This window comes from Prionailurus bengalensis, chromosome D2 (genome assembly GCF_016509475.1).
Source record: "Prionailurus bengalensis isolate Pbe53 chromosome D2, Fcat_Pben_1.1_paternal_pri, whole genome shotgun sequence".
Taxonomy (NCBI): domain Eukaryota; kingdom Metazoa; phylum Chordata; class Mammalia; order Carnivora; family Felidae; genus Prionailurus; species Prionailurus bengalensis.
In genome coordinates this window covers 59,131,184-59,156,951 of record NC_057351.1, presented here as the reverse complement: position 1 = coordinate 59,156,951, position 25,768 = coordinate 59,131,184, and the positions used below count along the sequence as shown (strand labels likewise).

Genomic DNA, 25,768 nt, shown 5'->3' with positions numbered 1-25,768 from the left:
TGGAAGGCGGGGCCAGGGAGGCGGGGCCGACAGGGTGGGGTGCAGGGAAGGGCGCCGCTCTCTTCTTTCGCGCCCCCCACCCTACACGATAAAGGTTTGAGGCCAAGGCTCACACGGCCTCCGGGCATCTGGCGTCCTCCACCCTCAAGGGCAGCAGCACCAGTATCGCCCCCTGGTGGTGGCCTCACCACCCCTGCGCTCTCTCCATGGGCTTCTGGCCCACCTTGCCTCCCCTCTAACCCCAGGACCCCTCTGACTTGCCTACTGCTGGGGACTTGCAAACCTGTTCTCTGGGGGCTTAACTTTCCGAGGGCCCTCTGACCAGTCTTCTAATATGGACCTCACTTCTTGCGTTCCTGCTATGCTCTTGGGCTCTCTGCCCAGGGTGCTGAGGGCCAGGGTAGGTGGAGGCCAAGCCTTGGGGGCAGCTCTGAACATAGAACTGGGTCTGGATTCCCAGCTTCACAGCCTCCGGCTGCCTGGTCCTTCAGCTTGACTGTGAGTGGGTGAAAGGAGTTGGGCTTGGAAGGATGAAGTAACAGCTTGGCAAGAAATTCACACAGAAAATGCTGTTTTTCTGAATAAGCCACAACCGTTTGTACCTGTCCATTCAACCAAACCTTTTAGTAACGGGGTTCACCTCCTCAGGGACTGGGTCACTCGGATAACTGCCTTCCTTCCCTTCCAGCTCATGGTGAACATCATTCTTACTCCAGATCTTCCAGTGAACTCTCCTCATAGGCAATTAGACATTCTGTCCCTCCTAGGCTCAACCACCTCACCCTGCAGCGATCTAGGAAGCCCCCCTCAGAATCAACTCCCCAACTCCTCAGACTCAACCATGATGGTCCTCCCATGCAACACTTGGTGCTGCGGTTTCCCTGCAACTCAGGCCATGCCTCTGCCTCAGGGCCTGTTTAAGACCCCTCTAGGGTTTGAATCAAACCGGAGCTCTAGCCATGACCTGGCCTGCTCCTCCCTCCATCATTTATGCCAGTATTGCAATGGGCCCAAGAGCAGGACTTAAATGATGAAGGCCACAGGGACATAGGTAACTGACTCTTGCAGGTACCTGGGTGTCTGAGCTCTGGAGAGGCAGGGGGTCGGGGAACAGGCAGATGAACACTGGCTTGAGAGAAGGTGAACAAGATTCAAGTGGCTCTTGTCATTATTGAACTGAAGGGACCCTGGGAAAGACATGTCACCCCTCTTTCCTGAATACCCCCCAAAGCTAGTTTGGCACTTCATCATATACAGTCTTGTAGTCTGGGCTGCTGTGTGTGACTCCAGATCGCTAGACAGCAGGGCCCACGCTACACTTCCACTTCCCCAGCACTCTAAATAGGATGTGTGTGTATGCAGAGAGGGAGGCAGCTGAGAGAAATGCATATGGTAAAGCGTACACACACACACTTACAAAGACTATTAGGCTTCATTTAAAAACACTGTACCCTCATTCTGTCCTGAGGGATTAATAGCCCCATTTTATAGATGGAAAAACGGGCTCTAAGAGGTTAAGTAACTGGCCTTGAAATTCACTGTTGTGTTTACAGAGAGGAGAATCTGTACCGGAAAAACCTGAGAAGAGAGATACAGGGTAAACCTGAAGGGGAATTACCAAAGGCAGAAACATGCACAGACGTATACTGGAGGAGTAGGCAGAAGGGAATGGGTGTGAAAGAGAAAAGTGAGTTTGATGTGATGAGATGGGAGGGCTCCTAGTGGGAACTAGAAGGGAAAAGTCAGCAAATAGTACCAGAAAGACCACAGAAGAAAATCCTGATAGATTAAGGAAGTCCACGCTGGGAAGTCCAGGAAAGCCATGGCTAAGAAAAATAAATCTGCAGTCCTGTGGGCAAGTGGGTTGGGGGTGACAGTGGAGGGAAGGCAGGAAGGCTGCTAGCCCCATCATACCAGACAGGAGACAAATGAAACTGCAGGGGCCCAGTGGGCTAAGAGACGCAGCTCATGTTCTCACAGAACTCACAGCGCTGACTTCAGGTACCTGTGCAGCTGTAGTGATGTGGTGGCAAGTTTAGCATCCCACTTGCCTACACTGTGAGGCAAGCCTTTCTCCTCCAAGGCGTACGATGGCAGACTCAGAACCTCACACATTCCAAATGAACAAAATGTGTAAATTACAATGCGGAGTTCCAGCATGGCGCTTGCAAGACAGTAGTTGAGCAGTGTATCTCTGATAATATAGATTTAGATCACAATCCATTTCTCTCTGCTGTCCTTCCACTTCAATCTCTGAACCTAATGAAACGATCAGATGTCATGACAATTAATGGAACTTTCTATGAGAAGCCCCTTTGATGGACCATGCTCTTCTCTGCAATCAAGCTGATAAAATATGAATGAGGGGAATACTGACAGTGGAGGCGACTCAAAATCAAAGCAAGAAACGAACCCTAATCTAGCCATGGATCTGTGTCCTGGGACACAGGCAGGGCATTCTTTGAGCAGGTCGTTAGTCATCCTTAAAGTCACTAACCCCAGCTGCTTCACAGGGTGGCTGTGAGAGGACCCCATCTGAAAACCTTCTGTTGTACTTCACAAGCACGGAACATAAAACGTGCTTTTGTTTTTGCTAGACTATTCTCCCCAACTCTGCTGTAAGAAAGTGGCTGTTGTCCTCAGCCACCTACACACCAGTGTTTGCTCCAGGCTTCGCACAGAGCAGTTACTCACTGTAGCAGGGATCCTAGGTGAAGGGGGTAGGTATGAACTCCTGAAACTTGAGCAGAGGTTCCCTGAGGCAAAGAACTCTGGCCTAGTCAAGTTGTCCTGCTTCCTGTTCACTGTGGCAGCAGCATTTCTGTTCCTGCTTTGCCATCTCCACCTCTGGTTTGCCCAGCACTCTCCCTTTGGGTGGCGTGATCTTTACTTTGGCCATATGTATAGCTGAGGTGCTTCTTCGGTAGGGACTGTCACCAGGGCACCAATGCTGTAGTCTCACTGTTCCACTGTGCCTCAGAAGCCTGTTTTGCCTGTTAAGTTTTCCTCCCAGCCAGTCGTCTTGGAGTCAGACCCAAAGCTGGGCCTTCTGGTTTGCCCTCTCTTGACTCCGGCCTGGGGAATGGTTAGCAAGGAAAAGGGAGTGTCAGGACATGTCCACAAATGCTGGAAAATCACCAACCACCACCCCTTCTCAGTATTAGCATGCTGAGTCTTAAAAAACGTCACAAACTTACATATATATATGTATATATTCTTTTTTAACCAGTAGAGACAGAGCTGGACAGAGAAGCCTCTGAAGCTGTCAGAAGGCATAGAGCACACCCACACTACAATTTTAATATCTGGTTTGCTTAGATGTCAGTGAACTGCACCCCCGCTCCCACCAAGTGCCTTAAGTTCAATTTTAGCTGTCATTTGAGAAGAGCTTTGAATTGGAGCTAAATAATAACACTTAGCATATATGGCAGGCACCTTGCTAAGAACTTTTCATGGATTAGTTCACTTAATCCTCACAAGTTCTGAGATAGACATCATTATTATTCCTTTTAACAGATGAAGAAATGAAGGTTCTGACAAGTTAAGTAACTTGACAAAGATCAAGGGTTTGGCATGGTCAGTCTGGGATCTGAGGTCAGGACTAAGGTCAAGGTCAAGGCTCTTAACTTGCACAAGGCTGTACTGCCTGTCTCTCTGTACTTCAGGCAGCACCTATGCTTCCACCTGTCACTCCCCCCACCTCTAAAATGCTCACAAGTGGTCTCCTCCAAACCAGCCTGTCAGAAGACAGAAATACTGGTATGGTTCTGGAAACTGAGGCCTCTGGTAACCCTTCTATAAGCTCATTAACAGTTTCTCCTGTGAGTTGTCGTCAACCTGTGTCTCCCCTCAGCTGGCATACCCACAACCGTATCTGCATGGCAGGTTGGAGGTGGTCCCGAGCCCTGCCTCTGCATTGTATGGCTTCTCCTTTCTTTGCCCTGGGCTCTAGAACAAGGGAGCCAGGCCAATGGTATTCCTTTCCGGTCCACTTTGCTGAGCACCAAAGTATTTTCACCTGGATACCAGAAAGGTAAGAGTCAGGAGAGCTCTGTGTTGTTCACCACTGAATCCTCAAGAGTGCCTAGCATGTAGCAGGTACGCAATAGTTGTTGATGAACCTAGTGAATGGGGTAATGGAAGAATGAGATTACTGAATTGCTGACTGCCAAGTATGCAGCAGATTATTATATGGGTTATGTAAAAGTGAACTGTGTGCTGCTATAGCTTTATGTTTTCCAGAAATAGGAGACATCAAGCTAAAAGACAGACCGAAGAATCCAAAGCAAGAGGGGAAAAAAATTCAGTTTAAAAACTAGGGGATGGGGCAGGGGAAGAAACAGCACATTCCAGAGACTTCACCATTCCCCACTCCCAAACAAATATTACCAAACACATGTTCAAACTGAGAAAAAGCATTTTTAATAACACACACATACATTCATGGGACTTTAAACAAGATGTAGTAAAAAAAATCTTTAAAAAAAAAAAGGAAAGAGGAAAAGAAATCTGCATTTACTTTTGAACTGCCTAAGAGCTGGTGGATTAACTCACTGACAGGACTGCCCAGGGAAAACAAATGCACAGATAATGAGGTGCACCAACACTGTTAATGAGTAAGAAATAACAACCACGGTTCATGCTCTACATGCCCAGCCACCGGTACCCTAATCTTGCCTCCTTAGAGACAAACCAGGACAGTCCCTTCCCTAATTTTCCAACTCAGTCACTTGTTAATGGGTCACCTCTTAAATTTTTTATTTTTAAATTTAAAAATTACCCTTGGTTTAAAGACTCCACACATTATTACTGGCCAGTCCCCACCCACTATACTTGTTTTGATAGAAATAAAAATGCAAATGCTCTAACCGAGCCTGGATGACAACACATCTTTATCTCTCTTTTACATCTGGGGAGATTTTTGTGAAGTCAAAAGCAAGCTATTATTTGTACTGCAAAACAAAGCCAAACGCCAACCTTCTGAAAGGTGACAAAGGCACCACTGCCATCAGGAGATAGGAAATGTACAAATGCTGTTACTTTACTGCTACATAGATGCGTTTTGTGCACAGAGAGCCTCTTCACTTAACATGATATAACGAATAGAATTATTATTTTCTGATAATGAGAAAAACAGTTTAGAAAAGGCAGTTACACACGAAAGCATAAACACTTACAAGTACCTTAATTTTTAGCTTGCAAGAAGGGTAATAAGTTTGACATACATATCCAGAAAATTAGACAAGATTATTTTTGGCACAGTAATATTGCCAAACACACCACCACTCAGTGCAAGCTTTGTTTGCCAAGTCCCAAAAGTGGCCTGACATTCTCTGTGCAATGAACATCTTCTCCCCCGCTACCATCCCATTCGCTGGGCAACAACAGCAGGAGGGAGACAAAACATGGGGACTCAAGAGGGAGAAGGATAATCCTTGATTTGGGAGAAAAGTCATGGGCTACTTGTGCTAGAAGAGAATCACAGGATTTTTATGAGAACCCAATGCAAATACTGACTGGAGTATGACCTGGAGATGGAGATATCTAACCAGAGTCATAAATACAAGGGCCCAAACCGATGTCTGGCCATTTTTAAAGGGACAGATGAAGTCTTTTTCTCTAATGAAGAAAGGCAATTAAAAATAGAGACTTTTCTTATTGGAACTGCTAAATAAAAATGTATCAAAGTGGTTTTAAATTTGATGAGCAGTTATCTGTTGAAACTGCGATACAAAAGGGTCACTTAAAAAAAAACCTGAATAACCCACTTGTCCCCCCGTCAATGTACACGATTAGAAAATATTTACACACTGTAATTACAAGCAATATAAGCAGTATTTTATACTTTGAGATTTTGTACACTTTACACAATGCAAAATGAGAAAAATATGAACACTTATAAAATTACACACAAATAATGTATCTACAAAGTATTAAATTACAAAGAGTGAAAGCCCCCATTGTTGGGCAGATAGATGCCAGAGTTTCAAGCTTCTGTCAAATAGAACTCTTTGTATCTATCTCATTAACCATAAGTGGCATTTTCTAATAATACCCTTGAGAGGTAGTATCAAGATAATAATATTCTTACCAGTAAACTCAACACAGAATAAAACTTTTGTTGGTCTGACTCTTGGAGCCTCATTCAGCTGGGGTTCTTGGGAACTGGATTTACTAAGTCTTCCCTATAAAATCTCTAACTGCTCAATGCCTGACATGGGCTCAAAAGTTATTTATACTATTGTAAATGATGAATTTAAGATAAAATGCTTTTTTCTCCTAAGCCTCAATTTAGAGGTAGAAAGCTATTTTGTCAAAATTTATTTTCTCCCCTCTCAAATCATAAACGCGCAGTCCAATTCCCTTCCTCTCCATCGTCCTTCCCCCACCACAACTGGAGACATGAGAATGCTCAGGAAAGCAGTGTCATCCAAGTCAACATTGAAAGAAAAAAGTTGGCATTTTCATTCAAGAAACAAACCGTCCTAAAAGGACAATCAACAAAAGAATTTTTCAGTTAGCTAGTAAGAGTCTATTACTACCAAAGGCTTCAAAGGGCCCTTGGGCTAAGATCAGCATGTGCACTTCTACTAACCCTCCACCATTTAAACCAAAGGATGGCTTTCCAGTGTTTAAGAATTTAGAGCAGCTGTGGTTTTCAAGTGCAACAACTTTAAAATACAAGCACACACAACGTGTGCAATATTCCAAAGAATAAACTCCATCCAGGTCTCTACCAAGCTTATATACTCATGAAAGTAAGGTTTTTGGAAACTTGTCCAGATCGTTAAGCTTCTATAATATAGACTTCTGTAATATGGCTAACCAAGGGCCAGAATTCTAAGATTTAGACAAGGATCTAAGATTTAACCAGTATTTAAAAAATATATATACACTTAAAAGGAATCCAAAACAAACGGCATATGAATGTTTTGGCATAAAAACGGAGATACTATTTTATAGCTTAACTTCTTCCCCTTAAGGAGGATCTAACACTATACCAAATTTCTGTTTCTCAACTCTTTAAATGTATTTTAAAAACCTAACAGATTTATAATCTTGAATAGTGAAGGAAAATGTATGGATTGAAATCTCCCTGTGGTTTATAGGAGTTACAGAAAAGATTTATCCTTTTTGTTATTAAACTCAGTTCTAAGATTTCTTTTTGAGTCCTAAAATAACCAAGAGAAAATTAAACTCAACTGGAACTTGGTCTTGATTTCCATGTCCAACTGCTCAAGTTGGTCCAAACCCTTTTCTACATATTTCCTGTGATTATCCAAGTGCCATAAATACAATCCAAAAAAAAAAAAAAGGATAACTGGCTTACAATTTAACAAGAGCAGTTAACAGGGGCAGATTCGACATGCAACTATTAGCTGCTTCGACCCCTCCCCTCTTGTTATAGGATTCTGCTCTTTTTAAAAGGCCAGTTGCCTTAAAATTAAGCAGATCACGTTTCATATCTGCTTCAGAAATGGCAATTTCTTCATTACCAGCTTCATACTAGACATTCAAGTGGCACATTGCAGCGCATTTTCTAAGCATTCCACTGGAGTTTGTAGTATTCTTTCTACTCCTCTAGGAAAAACTCTTATTGAATTTCTCTTGGTTCATATTTTTGCTGCTTCAACTCCTGTTAAGAATCTGGTACCCAGAAGTCATGAAGCTGCCCCTAGAAAAGGGAAGGGGGGGGGGAAACAGGACAAAGTGAAGTCAGATTATGAATTAATCCTTATAAAACTAACCATCAAACAGGCTTTTGATAAAAAAAGCAGTAACATCTTTATATTGTATGTTTCTCTGAAAATTTATGGTAATCAATTTTCACATTTTGTGGTCTAACTTTAAATTAAAAAAAGTATAAAATAAAAGCAAGATGTTTTCCTCACCAACACCTATGTGGAGAATCACATTTGAGAAGATTAAGTAAAATGTTAGGCTGACTAATATAAAAGTTTTGGTATTAAATTCTTTTGTTTTAATTCCACATTAGCAAAGATGGCCAGCCTAAAATCTTTCGCGATTAGAAACCGAAACAACAACAACAAAACATTCATCAGCTTAAGATTTCTCAAAGGTTTCTTCTCTAACAGAGCATGTGTATCTTATGAAGGGCAACTACAGCAAAAGAGTTAAAATACAAAATACAGAGATTACTTTTCTTAATTAACCTTCACTGTTCCTGTTGCTTTGATATAAAATATAAACAACTGCTAGGTCCTAGCTACTGAAATTATGGTCCCTGGACCAGAAGCACTGCCATCTATCTGAGAACCTGTGAGAAACGCAGCATCTCTCAGGTCCCACTCCACACCTATCAAGTCAAAATCTGCATTTCAGCAAGTTGATGCCTGTGCATATTAGAATTTGAGAAATCACATTTTTATTTATTTTTAACATATTAAAAAAATGTTTATTTTGAGAGAGGGAGAAAGCACGTGCGCACAAGTGGGTCAGGGGCAAAGAGAGACAGAGGGAGAGAGAAAATCTTAAGCAGATTCTGTGCTATCAGCGCAGAGCTCCTAGCGGGGCTTGATTTCTCAAACCATGAGATCATGACTGGAGCTGAAATCAAGAGTTGGATGTTCAACCAATTGAGCCACCCAGGTGCTCCGAGAAGCATCATTTTAGACAACAACGTATCAGTTAGTTTGTATGTAAAAGGCAAATTTATAGTATGGCAAATTTAATACCAGGTGCTTATGCCCCTCTTAAGCAAAGTCCCCTTAGATATGACACTAAAAGCCTAAGTAACAAAAGGAAAAATAATAAAACTGGACCTCATCACAGTTAAAAAACTTTTGTTCTAACAAGTGATACCATCAAGGCAATGAAAAGACAACACACAGAACTGGTGAATATATTTGCAAATTATATACTTAACAAGGGATTTGTCTTTGGAACAAATGGAGAATTCTTTTTCTTTTTTTTTTGAACTTTTAAGTCTATTTATTTTTGAGGGAGGGAGACAGAGACAGCGTGAGCAGGGGAGGGGCAGAGAGAGAGGAAGAGCGAGAGAAAATCCCAAGCAGGCTCTGCACTGTCAGCGCAGAGCCCGATGCGGAGCTCGGACTCACAAAACTGTGAGATCGTGACCTAAGCTGAAACTGAGAGTCGGAAGCTTAACCAACTGAGCTACCCAGGCACCCCCAATTTTTTTAAAGTTTATTTATTTATTTTGAGAAAGAGAGAATGAGCTGGGGAGAGGGGCAGAGAGAGAGGATCCCAAGCAGGCTCTGCACCATCAGTGCAGAGCCCGATGAACAATTCAAACTCATGAACTATGAGATCATGACCTGAGCCGAAATCAAGAGTTGGATGCTTAACCAATTGAACCACCCACGTGCCCCAAAAACAGATGGAGAATTCTTACAATTCAATAATAAAAAGATAAAAACCCAATTAAAAAACAAGCAAAGGATTTCAACAGACATTTCTCCAAGGAAGCTACATGAATGGACAACAAGCATACGAAATGTGAATCAAAACCACAAGGAGATTCTACTGTTTGACACCTTACTATGGCTATAATAAAAAATAACAGATAATAACAAGTGCCAGCACAAAAGCGGAGAACTTAGAAACCTCATACATTCTGGTAGCAATGTAAAATGGTGCACTTCGGGAAACAGTCCGGCAATTCCTCAGAGCATTTAACACAGAATTACCATATGACTCAGCAATTACATTTCCAGGTATACACCCCAAATCTTTTCATTTGAAAACATGTTCACAAAAACCTGTGTAAAGTTATTCATGGAAGTATTATTCAGAATAGCCAGGAAGTGGAAACAACTCAAATGTTCATCTAAAAAGTGGATAAATCAAATGAGATATATCCATACAATGGAATATTATTTGGCAATAGAAGGGACATATGTGGTAGCTGGATTCACCTAACAGGTTGTGAAAGAAGCCAGTCATAAAAGACCACCCCGTATATCATTTCACATCCATGAGATGTGAAGAATAGGCAAATCTATACAGACAGAAAGAGCAGTGGTTGTCTTAAGGCTTGGGAAGAGTTGGTAATAGAAATTCAGGTGGTTGGGGAATGGGCAGTGACTGCTAATGGGTTCTGGGATTTCTTTTTAGAGTAACAAAAATGTTTTAAAGTATATTAAAAATTTGGTAGTGATGGTTACACCACTCAGTACATATACTAAAGACCACTTTAAATGAGGGAAATGTATGATACATGAATTTTATCTCAATAAAACTGTAAAGAAAAATGCTCCTGAAGAAATAACCCCCTTTTGATGCAATGTAACATTTTAAAATGGGCTCAATAGTCTCTGGAAATAAATTAATATAAAGCAAACAAAAACTAAAAAACATATATACACTACTATATGGGAGTTTTCAGTTTATCTTAAGATACCAAGAAGCAAGTGCTCTGTCATATTTTTTACGAACAGTATGAAGAAATGCCATTTAGCAAAACTACTAAGAATAAAATAAAATTGTTTAATAAAATGACACCTGAGTAGGCCGACAGTTCTGGATTATTTCCTGCCATTTTCCATGTATCCTGGCAACCAGGTCTTTTACCTTAAAACATCAAAAAGGGGAAAAGGGATCAGATCAAAACATTCTTAACTAAAATCAATTTAACGTTTTATACAAATTATCTGATAGTTATGACAGGCCCACACCCAACAATTCAACTTAATTTTGTCAAGAAAGAGAAAATAAACTACTCATCTTCTGGCTTTCAAATCATAGTGATTAATAATAAGACTTTTCTTGATCACCATAATCTAAATTACTGAATGCTTAAGACTCTATTCTCCCATTAGTTACCAAAGATCATCCAGAGAAAAACATATTCCCTGCCTTCAAGACACTTATATTTTCAACATGCTGGCTTTTGAACACCCACATAGAGAAGCTAAAGTGTGGGCTTTGTTATAGGCCCGAAGACTTTGGCTGTTCCCTGCCTTTCCAACTTCTATTTGAAAGACCTGAGGCCACAAAAATGGTTGTCATTTGCTCCTTTCCACATATTGGAACATCCAAGATTCACTGTTATGTCTCTCTAGGTATCTGCAAAGTACTATGAATCTTATTATTATTATTTTTTAACATTTTTTTCACGTTTATTCATTTTTGAGAGAGAAAGACAGAGGATGAGTGGGGGAGGGGAAGAGAGAGAGAGAGAGGGAAACACAATACGAAGCAGGTTCCAGGCTCCAAGCTGTCAGCAAGAGCCCAATGCGGGGCTTGGACCCACGTCGAGGTAACAGACTGAGCCACCTAGGCACCCCTATTATTATTTTTTAAATGTTTATTCATTTTTGAGAGACAGAAAGAGACAGAGAGAGTGCACGCGAGTGCGTTCGAGCATGCCCCAGTGGGGGAGGGGCAGTGAGGATCTGAAGCAGGTTCTGTGTTGATAGTAGACAGCCTGATGTGAGGCTCGAACTGACAAATCATGAGATCATGACCTGAGCCGAGCTGAAGTCGGATACTTAACCAACTGAGCCACCCAGGCGTCGCTATGAATCCTCTTTAAGTACCAAGTATATTCCTACATTTGAAGGTTTAGTAAGATTGTCTGATAGTCAAACTTTTCAACCACTCTAGAGATACTCAATAAGCTCTTAAACATAATTGCTTGAGAAAAATGTTTTCAACAAGTCAGGAATTTTATAGCTGCTTTAAGGTCTGTTTCCCCCCACTTCCCCTTTAGAGTTCGGCAGATTCAATTTCTCCAAAACAATCACCTTTTCTACTATGGGCTGTGAAGAGGCAACTTCTCAGCAGAACCATCCTCTGAAGCAATTTCCATACATCTCTGTGCTCTCTCCACTCTTAAGTAAGAGAAGCCCTGGCACCAGTCTATCCTGACCCTTGGCTTTAAGAAACAGAAAACTTGGGTGGTCCTCTTTCCTCTTTTGGCATATCTGTCAGCAACAGCCACTACCACCAAGTTTTACGGGCCAGTAACTCGAGTCAATGTTCAAAAGCATGTGCTTCTCTGAAACTACGGTTTCCACTCTAAGGCAAAGAGCTATCCCCTACATATTTCTGAAAATCTGCAATCTGATACAACTTCATTAGCTGCTCATCTTTGTATTTAACTTAAATCTACTAAAATAAATACACATACCGAATCCAAACAGGCATTGTTGAAATGGTTAAACTTTACAGCTAATTAATGTAAGATATAAAGTTACAAAGCTGAAACTTCACATTTAATGATTTATCTAAACACAGTGGCAAAAAAACCCCCACAGCTTTACATTACAAACGCTAAAAGGTGATTTGGAATAAAAAAAAAATCCTTAGAAGAAAAAGCTTTAAAAAAAAGTATTACTTATTTTTGTTTTGGAAAAAACCGTCAAATCATTTTATTAATACTAAAGTTGCTTTCCTAACTCCATTATCATATTCTGCTTTTCTAGTGTCTTTGAATATACTAAATTTTTAAGAAAAAAGTTTATTACCAAGCTTACTGAACCTTTTTCATCCTAGAGCTCAACTGAGAAATCTGAAGAATCCTTTTTAATATATCCTCTAATGGAGCATTCAAAGAATAACAGCTAACCTATTTCTTCTCTATGAACAAAAGTTTTCAACCATCACAAAACTTTATAACCACTTTTAAAACTTATATATTTATTTAAACAATGCTTTTAACCCTTGAAACTCACTTAAGCATAAAAGTCTTAATTTGTCCAATAGGACAAAAGCTAATAAATTTCATTAGAACTGAAGAATTTTCTCCTTAGCTGTCAGGAGCTTTAGAATAGAGAGTATAGTAAAATGAAAAATGTATTTGTTTCCAGATTTTTTTTCCTTTTATTTTTTGAAGTAATCTCTACACTTGGGACACCTGCATAGCTCAGTCAGTTAAGCATCTGACTCTTGATTTTGGCTCAGGTCATGATATTGCCATTCATGAGTTTGAGCCCCTTGTTGGGTTTTGCTTGGGATGCTCTTTTCCTTTCTCCCTGCCCCTCCCCTGCTTTCTCTCTCTCAAAAACAAACTTAAAAAAAAAAAAAAGTAACCTTAACACTCATTGTGGGGCTCAAACTCACGACCCCGAGATTAAGAGTTGCATTGCTCTATGGACTGAGCCAGCCAGGTGCCCTTCCTTTCATTTTTAATCTAGTTAGAAGTACTTAGTAGAAGCTTCTACTGACTTCTGTTATTAAAAAGAGAAAGTCATATTTCCCATCTTATGTGTACTTTTTTTTTTAAAGAGAGGCTTATATGTTTCTTTTCCTTAAATATTAACATAATCAAGGTTCAACAACAAAACCTAACAATTCTTTGAAAAACACACTTACCTTAGTTCTATAAAACAGTCTTGCATCTTCCCTAATGTCACACTTAACATGCTTTTCCAAAGCCCCACAGAGATGCACGAAGTGTTTCTGTGCAAAACAAGCATGAGGAATGAAAACAAGTCTGAAGCATTGTAAATTAACAAAGAGATTATGCCGTTAGAACAAAAACCATTTAAAAATCTGTCATTAACTAGTTAGTGACTTTTGATGTTAACCATCCAACTTAATAGCAGTCGTATCAGTGAAAATAGTAACTGCCACAACAGTAAGACTGTCAAGGTTTACTCCAAGTTGACATAAAAATATACACAAAAATGAAAGTTGTTTTGCTGTATACTAAGCTACGCTAATGAAAAATTAATGCTAGAGCTCAGACTATGAAGTAATAATGCTCAGAAATTTAGAGTCCTTTTTTTCTAACACATTCTGTAATTGAATATTCAAATAACAGCTAACTTACTTTTTCTCTATGAACAATACAAGCTTTAAAAGTACTTTTTTGAAAAATTAAGTGCCTTAAGTTTTATTTTTTTTTTTAATTTTTTTTTTTTTTCAACGTTTATTTATTTTTGGGACAGAGAGAGACAGAGCATGAACGGGGGAGGGGCAGAGAGAGGGAGACACAGAATCGGAAACAGGCTCCAGGCTCCGAGCCGTCAGCCCAGAGCCCGACGCGGGGCTCGAACTCACGGACCGCGAGATCGTGACCTGGCTGAAGTCGGCCGCTTAACCGACTGCGCCACCCAGGCGCCCCTAAAAATTAAGTGCCTTAAGTTTTAGAAGTGTATAGGCCAAAAGAGTCATTGTCATATATACACTAAAGTTGAATATACTAAGGTGAGAATGTAAATGGACACTTTTGGAAGGGAAATATAATAACCACTATCTTATAATAATTAAAATTTGAAAAATTTACAACCTTTGATCTAGCAATTCTAATTCTAGTAATTTATCCTATAGAAATGCTTATATAGGTTGGTAGAGATCTACAAATAAGCATGTTCACGTTAGTACTGGTATAATCACAAAGAGTATAATGTTCATCAAAAAGCTTTTGAAGTACTACCGTTATCAGACCGAAGTGCTAATATCTTAAGGCAAAAAAAAGTAAGTTGCAAATATGAACAGTATGACTCCATTTTTTATTAAGTATATGCACAAATTATGGAGAAATTTATAGGAGGGCACTGGATTATAGGAGTCTTTCACTTTTTACCTTACGTAGTTTTAAAACAGTTGAATTTTTTAACAATAATCACTGCTTCTAATCAGAAAAAAATAATTTAAAAAAATGTGAAGACCATGTAAGAACAATATAGATACATGACAATAGATTCCAACCCCGAGAGCAAACATAATTCTATGTACAATAATGTTTATAAAAATACATGAACCAATCACTGCACAAAGAAGGAAACCATGAACAAAATGAAAAGGCAATCTACTGACTCGAAGAAGATATTTGCAAAGGATATATCTGATAAGGGGTTAGTATTCAAAATATAAAAACACTGAGAAATAATCCAATTAAAAATGTGCTGAATACCTAAAAAGACATTTTTCTAAAGACGACATACAGCAAATAGGTACATGAAAAAATGCTGAGTATCATTAATTATCAAAGAAACGCAAATCAAAACCACAATGTGATATCACTTTACACCTGTCAAGAATGGCTAGAATCAAGACAAGAAAAAATAAGTGTTGGTGAGGATGTGGGGAAAAGGAACCCTCACATTGGCAAGAATGTGAAGTGGTGTGGCCACTGTGGAAAACAGTATGGAGGTTCCTCAAAAAATTAAATAGAAATACCATATGATTTAGTTATTCCATTACTGTTTACCAAAGAAAACAAAAACACTTGTTGTCGGTTTGTTTTTGTTTGTTTGTTTTGAGAGAGAGAGAGAGAGAGTGGGTGCACAAGCAGGAGAAGGGGAGAGGGAGGGAGGGAAGGAGAGAGAGAGAGAGAGAATGAATCCTAAGTAGGCTCCATGCCCAGCACGAAATCATGACCTGAGCTGAAATCAAGAGTTCGACACTTAATGACTAAGCCACTCAGGCACCCCCAAAAACACTAATGTGAGAAAAAAAAAAGAACTCCTACGTTTATTGCAGCATCATTTACAACAGCCAAGAATGGAAGCAACCCAAGTGTCCAGCGACAGATGAATAAAGAAAATGTGATATATACACACAATGGAATAGTACTCAGCCATAAAAAAGAATGAGATGTTGCCATCTGAGACAAATGGATGGACCTTAGAGGGTATTATGCTAAGTGAAATAAATCATACAGAGAAAGACAAATGCTGTATGACTTCACTTATACATGAAACCTGAAAAACATAACAAATGGATAAAAAAAGCAGAAACAGACCTATACATACAGTGAACAAACTGATGGTTGCCAGAGGTAGGAGGGGGGAGAAGATGGGCAAAATGGTTGAAGGGGAGGGGGAGATACAGGTTTCAAGTTACGGAATGAATAAGTCATGGGGATAAAAGGCACAGCATAGGGAATATACTTAATGGTACCGTAATGGCGCTATATGGTGACAGATGGTAGCTACACTTGTGGTGAGCACAGCATAATACATAAATCTGTCGAATCACTGTGTCATACACCTGAAACTAATGCAACATTGTGTGTCTACTTAAAAAAAAACAAAAGACAAAACAAACAAACAACAAAAACCAAGAAAACCCCACATCAACCAGTCTCGTGTCCTTTTCACAATGCCTGGAAGGGGGACCTGCATCGCTCAGTTGGTTAAATATCTGACTTTTGCAGTTTGAGCCCCACCTTGGGCTCTCTGCTGTCAGCCTGGAGCCCACTTCAGAGTCTCTCCTAATCTCTGCACTTCCCCCACTCGCATGCGCTCTCTCTCCCTCTCCCAAAAAGAAAAAAATAAACATTAAAAAAAGTAAATAAATATAAAACAGATTGGAATACCTAGAGTATTCTCTAGGAGTACCTAGAGAAACATGAGGACTTAAACAACTTTCTCCAGAAGTACGGATTATGGTAGTTTTGGAAGAACAGAATAATTCAAAATGAAAAGTTTAACGTGGGGGGATAATTAAGAAATGTGTATCTAAAGTAGCCTGACTTACTATCAGTTTAATTCTGAAGGCAAATATTATTTCTTTTTCTTTTATTTTTTATTTTTTTTTCTTTTTTTTCAACGTTTTATTTATTTTTGGGACAGAGAGAGACAGAGCATGAACGGGGGAGGGGCAGAGAGAGAGGGAGACACAGAATCGGAAACAGGCTCCAGGCTCTGAGCCATCAGCCCAGAGCCCGAAGCGGGGCTCGAACTCCCGGACCGCGAGATCGTGACCTGGCTGAAGTCCGACGCTTAACCGACTGCGCCACCCAGGCGCCCCGGCAAATATTATTTCTAAAGAAAAAGAAAGTGTAGCGGGAAAAGAGACTGGAAGAAACCAGCTTAGAGCTGGCCCATTTGGTGAGCTTGATTATCTTATTAATGTATTACACTGTTGTCAAGTTATGATGGTTAAATTACACTCCAATAAACAGAACTAGCACGTACTGAAAAAAATTCTTGTCAATGATATGGTTGCAAAGCTACTATTACTTCCCTCTTTTCAGCGTACACTGGGATTTCTATAGCAAACTCAAAGTTAACTTTTACCAAGTTTTCTCCTATGTAAAGAACATTCATTCATTCCATCAATAGTGACACTTATGGAAAACAAAATAGCACTAAAAACTACCTACCCGTTGTCCAGAAGAGAAAGAATGAGAACAACTAACTTCACCAACTAAATGAAGAAGAATGTAGGTCAGATAATATGCCTGTTAGAGAAATAAATAAAACAAACACCCATGAATTTGCTAGCATAGATGTCAGCCCAGTTTACAAGTTAGGAGAGTTGCCCAGGAAGGATTAAGAATTTGCTAAAGTTAACTGAGCTGGTATGTAGGGAAATGCCAACCATTTAGCCTAAGCTTCCTGACTCCTAAGTCAAGTGCGTTCCTTTTACCATCTCCTAACTGCCCTAGTAAAGGACTACAAAAAATACTCCCAGTATTAAATTACCAAAAACCATCCTATAACTTCAATTCTCAACTCTCAAGGAGAGTGGAGTTTCATGACAGCAAGAAGTAAAAAAATATCATTTACTTTATAACTGCGTTTGCTAGAATGTATCTGAGTCTCTAAATCAGTCTGCAGTTAAAAAGTTGGCATCAGTCATGCTCATATGTATTTTTTTGAAATGACCTAGCCCTGGATACCTGCTTTTCAAGCTCCAAATGAAGGCTATCATCAATAGTGTCATTTGGTTGTTCAGCCCTTTTCTTCAGGACCATTTTCTTCAACAAATCCGACGGTTTCATTTGCACAAGGTAGCGATGTAGGACTGATATCTATTAACAGAAAGAAGAGAAACTGAACAATATGAAGCAATGCAACTGCTCTTTCCCAGTCTACTTTTTTGTCAGTGATCCTCTGTTCATTTGGACTTCTCTAATTTTGCCCCTTTAGCTTTCTTTATAGTCCAGTGATAACGATTCTCCTTTACTTAAAAGTCCTCAATTGCTTAAAAGGGATTTTAAATTAAAAGGTTCAATACTTGTAATGGAGGATAAAAGCTGGAGGAGGAGACTAAATGGCATTACAACGGAGGCAAAAGGGAATGCTTTCTCTGTGAAATTATTTGAAAGTCAGCAAAGCTGAATCTCGCTGTGAAGAGAAGTCACTGAATTCTGAAAAGAATTCTCTTTTGATAGAAGTAGGTATCACTGAAAGGATTGAGAGCTATTTGCCTGATGGCTCAGAAATGGTCCCCATATATCTGGAATCAAATCGACCAGAACTCTACTATCCCTTTCAATCTCTGTGTCCCTCTGCATCCTGTGCATACTTCTATCATTGTTCTTACTACAATGAACCACAACGGCTGGTTTATTTTGTTTCAACGTAGATTATGTTTTCAAGGGCAGAGTCTCTATCTAACTCATTTTTTCATCCCGAGGACCTGTAGAGAATAGAGTATCTTATACTGAATTGCAGTTCACACAAGAACACATCTAGATCAGATTATACATTGAGTTTTAAAATTCCAACTATGTGTAGGCCCTGTAGCCCCCTTAGCGCTATTAATGTTTATAAAAAGCTTTCAGGGCCTCTCAGTGGAGCTTCCAGTGGACATGTTTAAACCCACTCACATATACATGATATATTCAGTACTGAACAAGTACTAGAGGACAACCATGTTTAAGCTCTACAACTTAAAGACTAGTATTAAAACAGGTACAAGATGCAATTAATGTACAGTGGTTCTGCAACTTCTAATCCTGCGACAAAACTGCTAATCTTGATAAGGTGAACTAAATAGTCCTATTTATATAGCACATTAGGAGTGTCCACACATTAATTCATCTAATTGTCCACAACCATTCTATATGGTGTTGGGTATGGTATCATCTCCATGTAATGGATCTCATTAGGAAGTACCATTCTAAAGATTACATAAAGAGTGTTATGCCTGAGACTTGAGATCTAACCCCTAGAACTTTTGACCTAAGAAATATCAATTTTCCCTACACCTACCCCACTATCTTTCCCATTTGTAAAAAGAAAGCAGAAATATTATTTATACCTGAAGATTACTGGCATTAGGGATATCTTCATGTTTCTCATCCAAAAGCTTTGAAATAATCACTAGGCTGAGGCACTGTCTCAGTTGCCTGGAATTAGAATTCAAAAGTATTTAAAATGCATTTTAATCAACACTGCTTGAGAAGCAATGAGCCAAAAGTTGTTCTTCTAATTGGAAACATAGCTAATGTTTCAAGAGAAGGCAGTACAAGAATGTATAAACTTCAATAGAACAGTAAAATTTTCACGTAAAATATTTGTACGTAAAGTTAGAACTGTGTGAAACTCAGGCAAATCATTAAGAGCCTTTACCTTTGACCATGCTGATTTACTGACAGAAAACCTATTTTATTGCCCGAATTTATTTTTACTAAAGCAAAAAAAAGAAAAAAAAGAAAAAAGCCAGTTCATTCATTTTCATATGTGCCATCTGTATCTGTATTGTTACAAGCTAAAATTTAAAAAAGAATATTATGGACTGCCTGTCTGGCTCCATTGGTAGAGCATGTGACTCTTAATCTCAGGGTGGTGAGTTCAAGCCCCACACTGGGCGTGAAGCCTACTTAAAAAAAAAAATTCAAGAATATCATAAAATATTTTATTTTATGATAAATAAAATACATAAAATACATAATACATAAAATATTTGAAGTATTAGAGTCAGGCTGTCAATGCCCTTTCCCACAGTTGAATATGAAATAAAAGACTGATCTAACATTCAAAGGAATGATGAAAGGGAATAAAGAACCCAAAAGCATTTCATTAATATAAACATACATTTTTCTTCACGCTTAATTCTCAATTTTCGATACCTTCCACGAGATGTCCAGTTAGGGACCAGCTGTACCAACCACAGAAGGTTGTGGGGATGACTAGACAGTTCATTTATGGCCAGGCAGAGTTCAGGCACCTGAAAACAAAGAATAAGCAAGATTTTTCAAACAGGTCAGTGGAACCAACTTCTAACAGACCATCCACATCCTTTACTGCCTTAATGGAAGCATTATGACAAAAAGAGCACTCATTTTCAGAAATAGCATGGAGTCTAGAACCTGATAAAACACACACAGTCCACGGATTTAGTTTTATGTTAAACTCTAGGACTGAACAGATACATTTAGCAGAATTTCACTTGGTTTTCAGGTTTTGTGCTATACCTCTACCTGTATCTAAACAGTCCTCTGGAAGAATTACAAATCTAAATCTAAACTGATCTAAATACAAATACCATCTTCTAAAGGTGTATAATGAGCGTTGCAGAAGATCACACGTTTCTGACCTGTGTGCTTTCTTGCATTTTAGGGATCCTCAACTATTTCACAGTATTTAAAGTCTAACAAAATTGCTTCAAAATAATCTCTGAGTGGGGGAGTAAAGTATGGGATGAGGGTAACAGATGAGACAAGGTTGATTATTATCTTGTTAATTGTTCAAACTGAGTGATAGGTACTTAGGGGTTTATCATACTCATCTCTCTACTTTTGCACGTTTGAAATTTTCCACCAAAAAAGATTGAAAAATCTAATTTTTAAAAACCTATCAAAAATTATACATGTTTACCCTCAATGTGGCTACAGATGTGCAACTAAAATTTTTATTATATGTGTGACTTTGCTTCCTCATTTCATGTAGGGATCTCCTTGAAGGTCACTTCAGAAAGGCCTTCCCTGACTGCCCTACCTGAAATAGCAGAGCCTCCCAGCCTTGCTATTCTCTATACCCATGTTGCTTTATTTTAATTTGTAGCCTTTATTACAACTTGACATGATATTATAATCTACATTTACTTTATTACCTAACCCTCTCACAAGCATAAAACTGCCATGAAGGCAAGGGCTTTAGGTTTTTCACAGCTGTACCTACATTACTGCTGAACCACAGTAAATCCCCAATAAATACTTTTTTTTGAATGTACGGCTGCAGTTTTAGAGAAGATTCAATTATCATAAATTTAAATACAGTTCCAGCAAAGAAGACCCCTTCCTCAGTTTATTTTTCATCTGCCAAAGATCTTAATTGAGTTTAGAAACTATTAATTCTGTATGCACTATGAAAGTCAAATTGTGATGCAGACAAAAAAACCAACGCTGAAACCAATAGAAAGGCTTTAAGTACAGTTACCTTTGTGTTCCAATCTCTAATGTTTTTCATCAGATTTATCAGGAGGCTCTGAAAGTCCACTAGAGGAATCTGTTTCAGCTGTTTTTCCAAACTCATTTTAAACAACATTAAAATAAGCAACATTATCTCACGATCCTGGTAACCTTCTGGATGTATAGATGTACACAAGCCTAGAAACTGTGACAGAAGTGTAGAGACAAAACAACTTAAGGAGAACATTTTACTTGAAGAGTTTAAATTTGAAAACTTTCTGACAAAAAATACAAAAGAGAAGTTACTGGGGCGCCTGGGTGGCACAGTCGGTTAAGCGTCCGACTTCAGCCAGGTCACGATCTCGCGGTCTGCGAGTTCGAGCCCTGCATCAGGCTCTGGGCTGATGGCTCAGAGCCTGGAGCCTGTTTCCGATTCTGTGTCTCCCTCTCTCTCTGCCCCTCCCCCGTTCGTGCTCTGTCTCTCTCTGTCCCAAAAATAAATAAACGTTGAAAAAACAAAAAAACAAAAGAGAAGTTACAGAAAACAAAACATCCAGATGTCTAGAAAAAAGAAGGCAAAAAGAAACATGCATGTTAATAGTTAAATTAGGACATAAGTATTTTCTTCTCTAATTTTCATTTTTCAGATTTTTTTTAAATGGCTCAGTATCACTGCTTTGATTCAGCCACTAAAAAGATTTAACACTGTTATTCGTTTTTGTTTTTTGTTTTCAGAGAGAGAGAGAGAGAGAGAGAGAGAGAGAGAAAGACAGAGAGAGAGAGCGCAAGTGAGCAGGAGCAAGCAGAGCCAGTGGGCATACATGCACATGTGCATGTCTGAGTGGGGAAAGGGGCAGAGGGAGGTGGAAAGGGGAGAGGAGGAGGGGAGAGGGGGAGAGCGGGAGGGGGGAGAGAGGAAGAGAGGGAGAGAGCGTGCAAGCGAGGGCTAGCGAGGGAGCATCCTAAGCAGGCTCCATGCTCAGTGAGGAATCTGCCTTGGGACCCAGTCCCAGGACCCTGGTATCAGGACCTGAGCCAAAATCAAAAGTCATGCACTCAACTGACTGAGCCTCCCAGGTGACCCTATTATTAATTCTTAATCACTAAGTCATATGGTAAGTAGCAACTTTTATTTTCATACATCCTAACTCTAAAAAAATTGTTTCTAAAAAATACTGGTTTCTAAAAGCTTCTTGGTAAAGGTATTCCTAGAAATACATTAATTCTGTAACTTTGAGCTAAAGTTCCCTTTCACTCCTAATACTAAAACAAAAATAAAAACAGCAGAAACAATGTTTACTACAAAGATTACTGCTAAGAAATTCCAGAGATTGGAAATCACCTGGTAAAACACTAGTGATTTTGTTTTAAAACAACTAACCACAAAACTAAATGGTTCCAGTTTTGTGCTAAAGACATTAAAAAGAGTTTTTCCCTACCTTAACCACATTTAAAATGTTGGTTTCAGGAAGAGTTGAAAAAATTGGCTTACAAGATGAATCTTCACTTCCTTTCCCTCCCAATGTCATCTGTGTTTCAGAACTATTGAAAAGTGAATAAAACAATGTGAAATTGGGCACAAAATAATTATTTTAAGAAGTACTGAACAAAAACTAAGTTTTGTTTAGGCATAACTTATAAATAAAAGGAACATATCCATTTTAAGTTGTGATCAATGTATATAGTAGCATAACCACCAGAATCAAGAAGTAGAACATTTTTCCATTACCCACAAAAGTCCCTTCATGCCAGATCCAAGTAACTTTACTATCTCCCATTTCAGTAAACACCAGTCCGATTTCCATCTTTATGCATTAGTTTTTCCTTGAAAAGCTACTTTTTATAAGGCAGTATCCTCACTGCTCTTGGTGTCAGAGAACTATGTAGAAGGTAGCTCTGGCTACGAAGAACTCATAATATTTAAAGACCTCATGAATAGAGAGCAAATATAAAGAAACAATTTTAAGCACCCCAATTCCGGTTGAGGTAATCGGTGAAGGTTCATGGAGGAGGAGACACATGAATTTGGCTTTCAAAAGTTATTTTATTTTTTAAGAAAAAATTTTTATATGTTTACTTATTTTGGGGGGGGGAGGGGCAGAGAGAAAGTCAGACACAGAATCCGAAGCAGGCTGTAGGTAGGCTCTGAGCTGTCAGCACGGCTCACGCGGTGTTCGAATCCACGAACCATGAGATCCTGACCTGAGCTGAAGTCAGATGCTTAACCAACTGAGCTACCCAGGCGACCCCCTTGTTTACTTTTTTGAATAAATATCTTCATATGGTTAAAAAACCTCAAAAGGTATGAAGGTATGGTACACTGTGCAGAACCACCCTTTCAGTCTAGACCTTCTGCCACCCATTTCCCTCCCCACAATCACTACCAGTTTTAACCCTTCCTTCCACGGACATTTTATGTATACACAAATAAATATGAATATATGGCCCCCTTTAATATAAATGGTAGCATATACTATATACTCTGTTGTGCACTTTCACCTAATATATCTTACAGATACTTCCATAGCTATAAGTGAAAACTTTCTTATCTCTTAAAGTCTCTGTTTGGTAGTCCTGTGTGCCTTCTTAGCTAGTTAACCTCAGGAAAATTACTTAACCTCTCTGTGCCTGACTTGCCTGTAAAATGGGAGTGAAAATACTATCTAATAGCTGTAGTGACTATGAAATGAAGTACTATATGTTATGCCCTCAGAACTGCACCTGGCACACAGTAAGCAATATATAACTATTAGTACTTGTGTTGATAATAAATGTATCATGATTTATTTAATCTGTCTCCACACTGTCTTGCTCTTTCCAACAGTGCTTCAATAAGTGAGACAGGTAATATTTTGGTGAGCAGACACTGATGATGGAGGTGAGAGACCAGCATGAGGAAAAGCCAATGCCACAATGACTAATATGAAGGAACAGCGAACAAATCAATTTGGTTAGAACAAAAGGGAGAGCAAAATAGAAAATAGGTCAGAATCAAACTGTAGTCTTAAATACAAGATGTAAAGGTTTGAGAATAGGGGAGATAGAAGTTTAAGGCTATACTTTCATAAAAGGAATCCTCCAACATTGAAAAGAATATCTTGGGGGTAGAAAGTCCCTGGGGAAAAGGAGATTTTTATTTATTTATTTTATTTTTTTATTACCAGAGTAGGCATGAAAAGAGGATCTGAATCAGACTGACCCTGGGAACAAAAAAAGAAGGAACAGCTGTGAGATGAGCAGAGAAAGAACACAGGGATGTGAGAGCTGATGGAATGTAGAAAAGAAAGAGTTATGACTCATATTTTAAGCCTGTACATCTAACAGAATAACGGTCAAGAAAAGAACTGTTCAGGGAGCCTGGATGGCTCAGTCGGTTAAGCATCTGACTCTTGATATTGGCTCAGGTCACCATCTCGCAGTTCGTGAGTTTGAGCCCTGCACTGGGGCACTGTCAGTGCAGAGCCTTCTTGGGCTTCTCCCTCCCACCCCCATCAAAATAAATTAATTAAAAAATAATAATGTGGCAACACATAGTATTACATAAAAAAAAAATTAAAAAGAAAAAAAAGAAAGAAAAGAACTGTTCTACTATCTATCTTTTAGTATCTTAGTCTCCCTATCTGAATATTTAAGCACCTTCAAACATTTCATGCCTACCAGCAAAAATGGTTAGGTTGCACGTGAGTCTTAGTGGGAAGAGCTGCAGTCGTATCTCAACAGGATTCAGTCTTGTACTTGTGTTGCCTACACAGGCATTTCATTACATTTCGCTCATTCCTTCACCAGCTCCCTCCTGCTTTCCTGTCCTCATCAATGCCTATCACTATACAGCAACAGTGACTACAGCCACCACCTCCCTGCTGGAGTCACCAAACCTCACTGAGGTCAACTTTTCAACTGATAAGTAACCAATAAATAAACTACTTTACTAAGTATCATTTGCATGTGTTAGGTCTTTATGCATTTATATCTTTATTTCACTATTTCCACTATAGTACCTGCTTGCAACAGTGAAGAAAAATTCAAATCTGTTGCATACAACATACAAAATTACCACACATGATTGAATTCATTAAATGTTAATTAATAAAATAATTGGTATTTTAACTTTTTAAATATAGGTAGTTTGACTATCTTAGTAATACCTGGGGGAAATGGTTGGGTTTTTTAGATAGGCTGGGAAAGCATTATTTTCCCTATTTAAACTGATGGAGGGGCACCTAGGTGGCTCAGTTGGTTAAGCGTCTGACTTCGGCTCAGGTCATGATCTCACGGTTTGTGGGTTCGAGTCCTGCATCGGGCTCTGTGCTAACAGCTCAGAGCCTGAAGCCTGCTTTGGATTCTGTGTCTCCCTTTCTGTCTGCCCCTCCCCTGCTCATTCACTGTCTCTGTCTCTCAAAAATAAATAAATGTCAAAAAAAAAAAATTAAAAAAAAATTAAGTGCTGGAATATAGTCTTATCTGAAAATGTGCTATCCAATATATTTTCAGATACAGATTGCATCGGAGCAATAAAGGAACATGTATGGAGTAGAAAGGGAACTGGAGAGGTAAGAGTTTGGCTTTAGATATACCAAGTAACAAGAATTTACCTTTCTCTTAGAAGTTAAGATGAGTATATTATTATGCTTAAGAACCATTTTTATTCCTGTGATCAGTTTATTCCTTTGTCCATTTTTCTACGTCTATTTTCTGTTTTTCTTAATTTGAAACTAAACCTTTGTCTGTAACCAGAGTTGTTTCATTCAT

At 39.0% G+C, this 25,768-nt stretch overlaps 1 protein-coding gene across 4 annotated transcripts in view; it reads right to left on the bottom strand.

Annotated features, from left to right (window-relative positions):
- Positions 1-4,399: 4,399 nt before the first annotated feature.
- SLF2 (SMC5-SMC6 complex localization factor 2) overlaps positions 4,400-25,768 on the bottom strand; it is a 56,446-nt gene continuing 35,077 nt past the window's right edge. For all 4 annotated transcript variants that reach the window (XM_043597278.1, XM_043597276.1, XM_043597277.1 and 1 more), the window contains 9 exons: positions 22,459-22,561; positions 21,048-21,224; positions 19,739-19,836; positions 18,928-19,015; positions 17,561-17,692; positions 17,042-17,119; positions 13,300-13,386; positions 10,486-10,554; positions 4,400-7,675 (listed from right to left, as the gene is read on the bottom strand). In XM_043597278.1, coding sequence (XP_043453213.1) covers positions 7,640-7,675; positions 10,486-10,554; positions 13,300-13,386; positions 17,042-17,119; positions 17,561-17,692; positions 18,928-19,015; positions 19,739-19,836; positions 21,048-21,224; positions 22,459-22,561 — 868 coding nt within the window. In that variant the 3' untranslated portion in view covers positions 4,400-7,639. The remainder of the gene's footprint in view (positions 7,676-10,485; positions 10,555-13,299; positions 13,387-17,041; positions 17,120-17,560; positions 17,693-18,927; positions 19,016-19,738; positions 19,837-21,047; positions 21,225-22,458; positions 22,562-25,768) is intronic.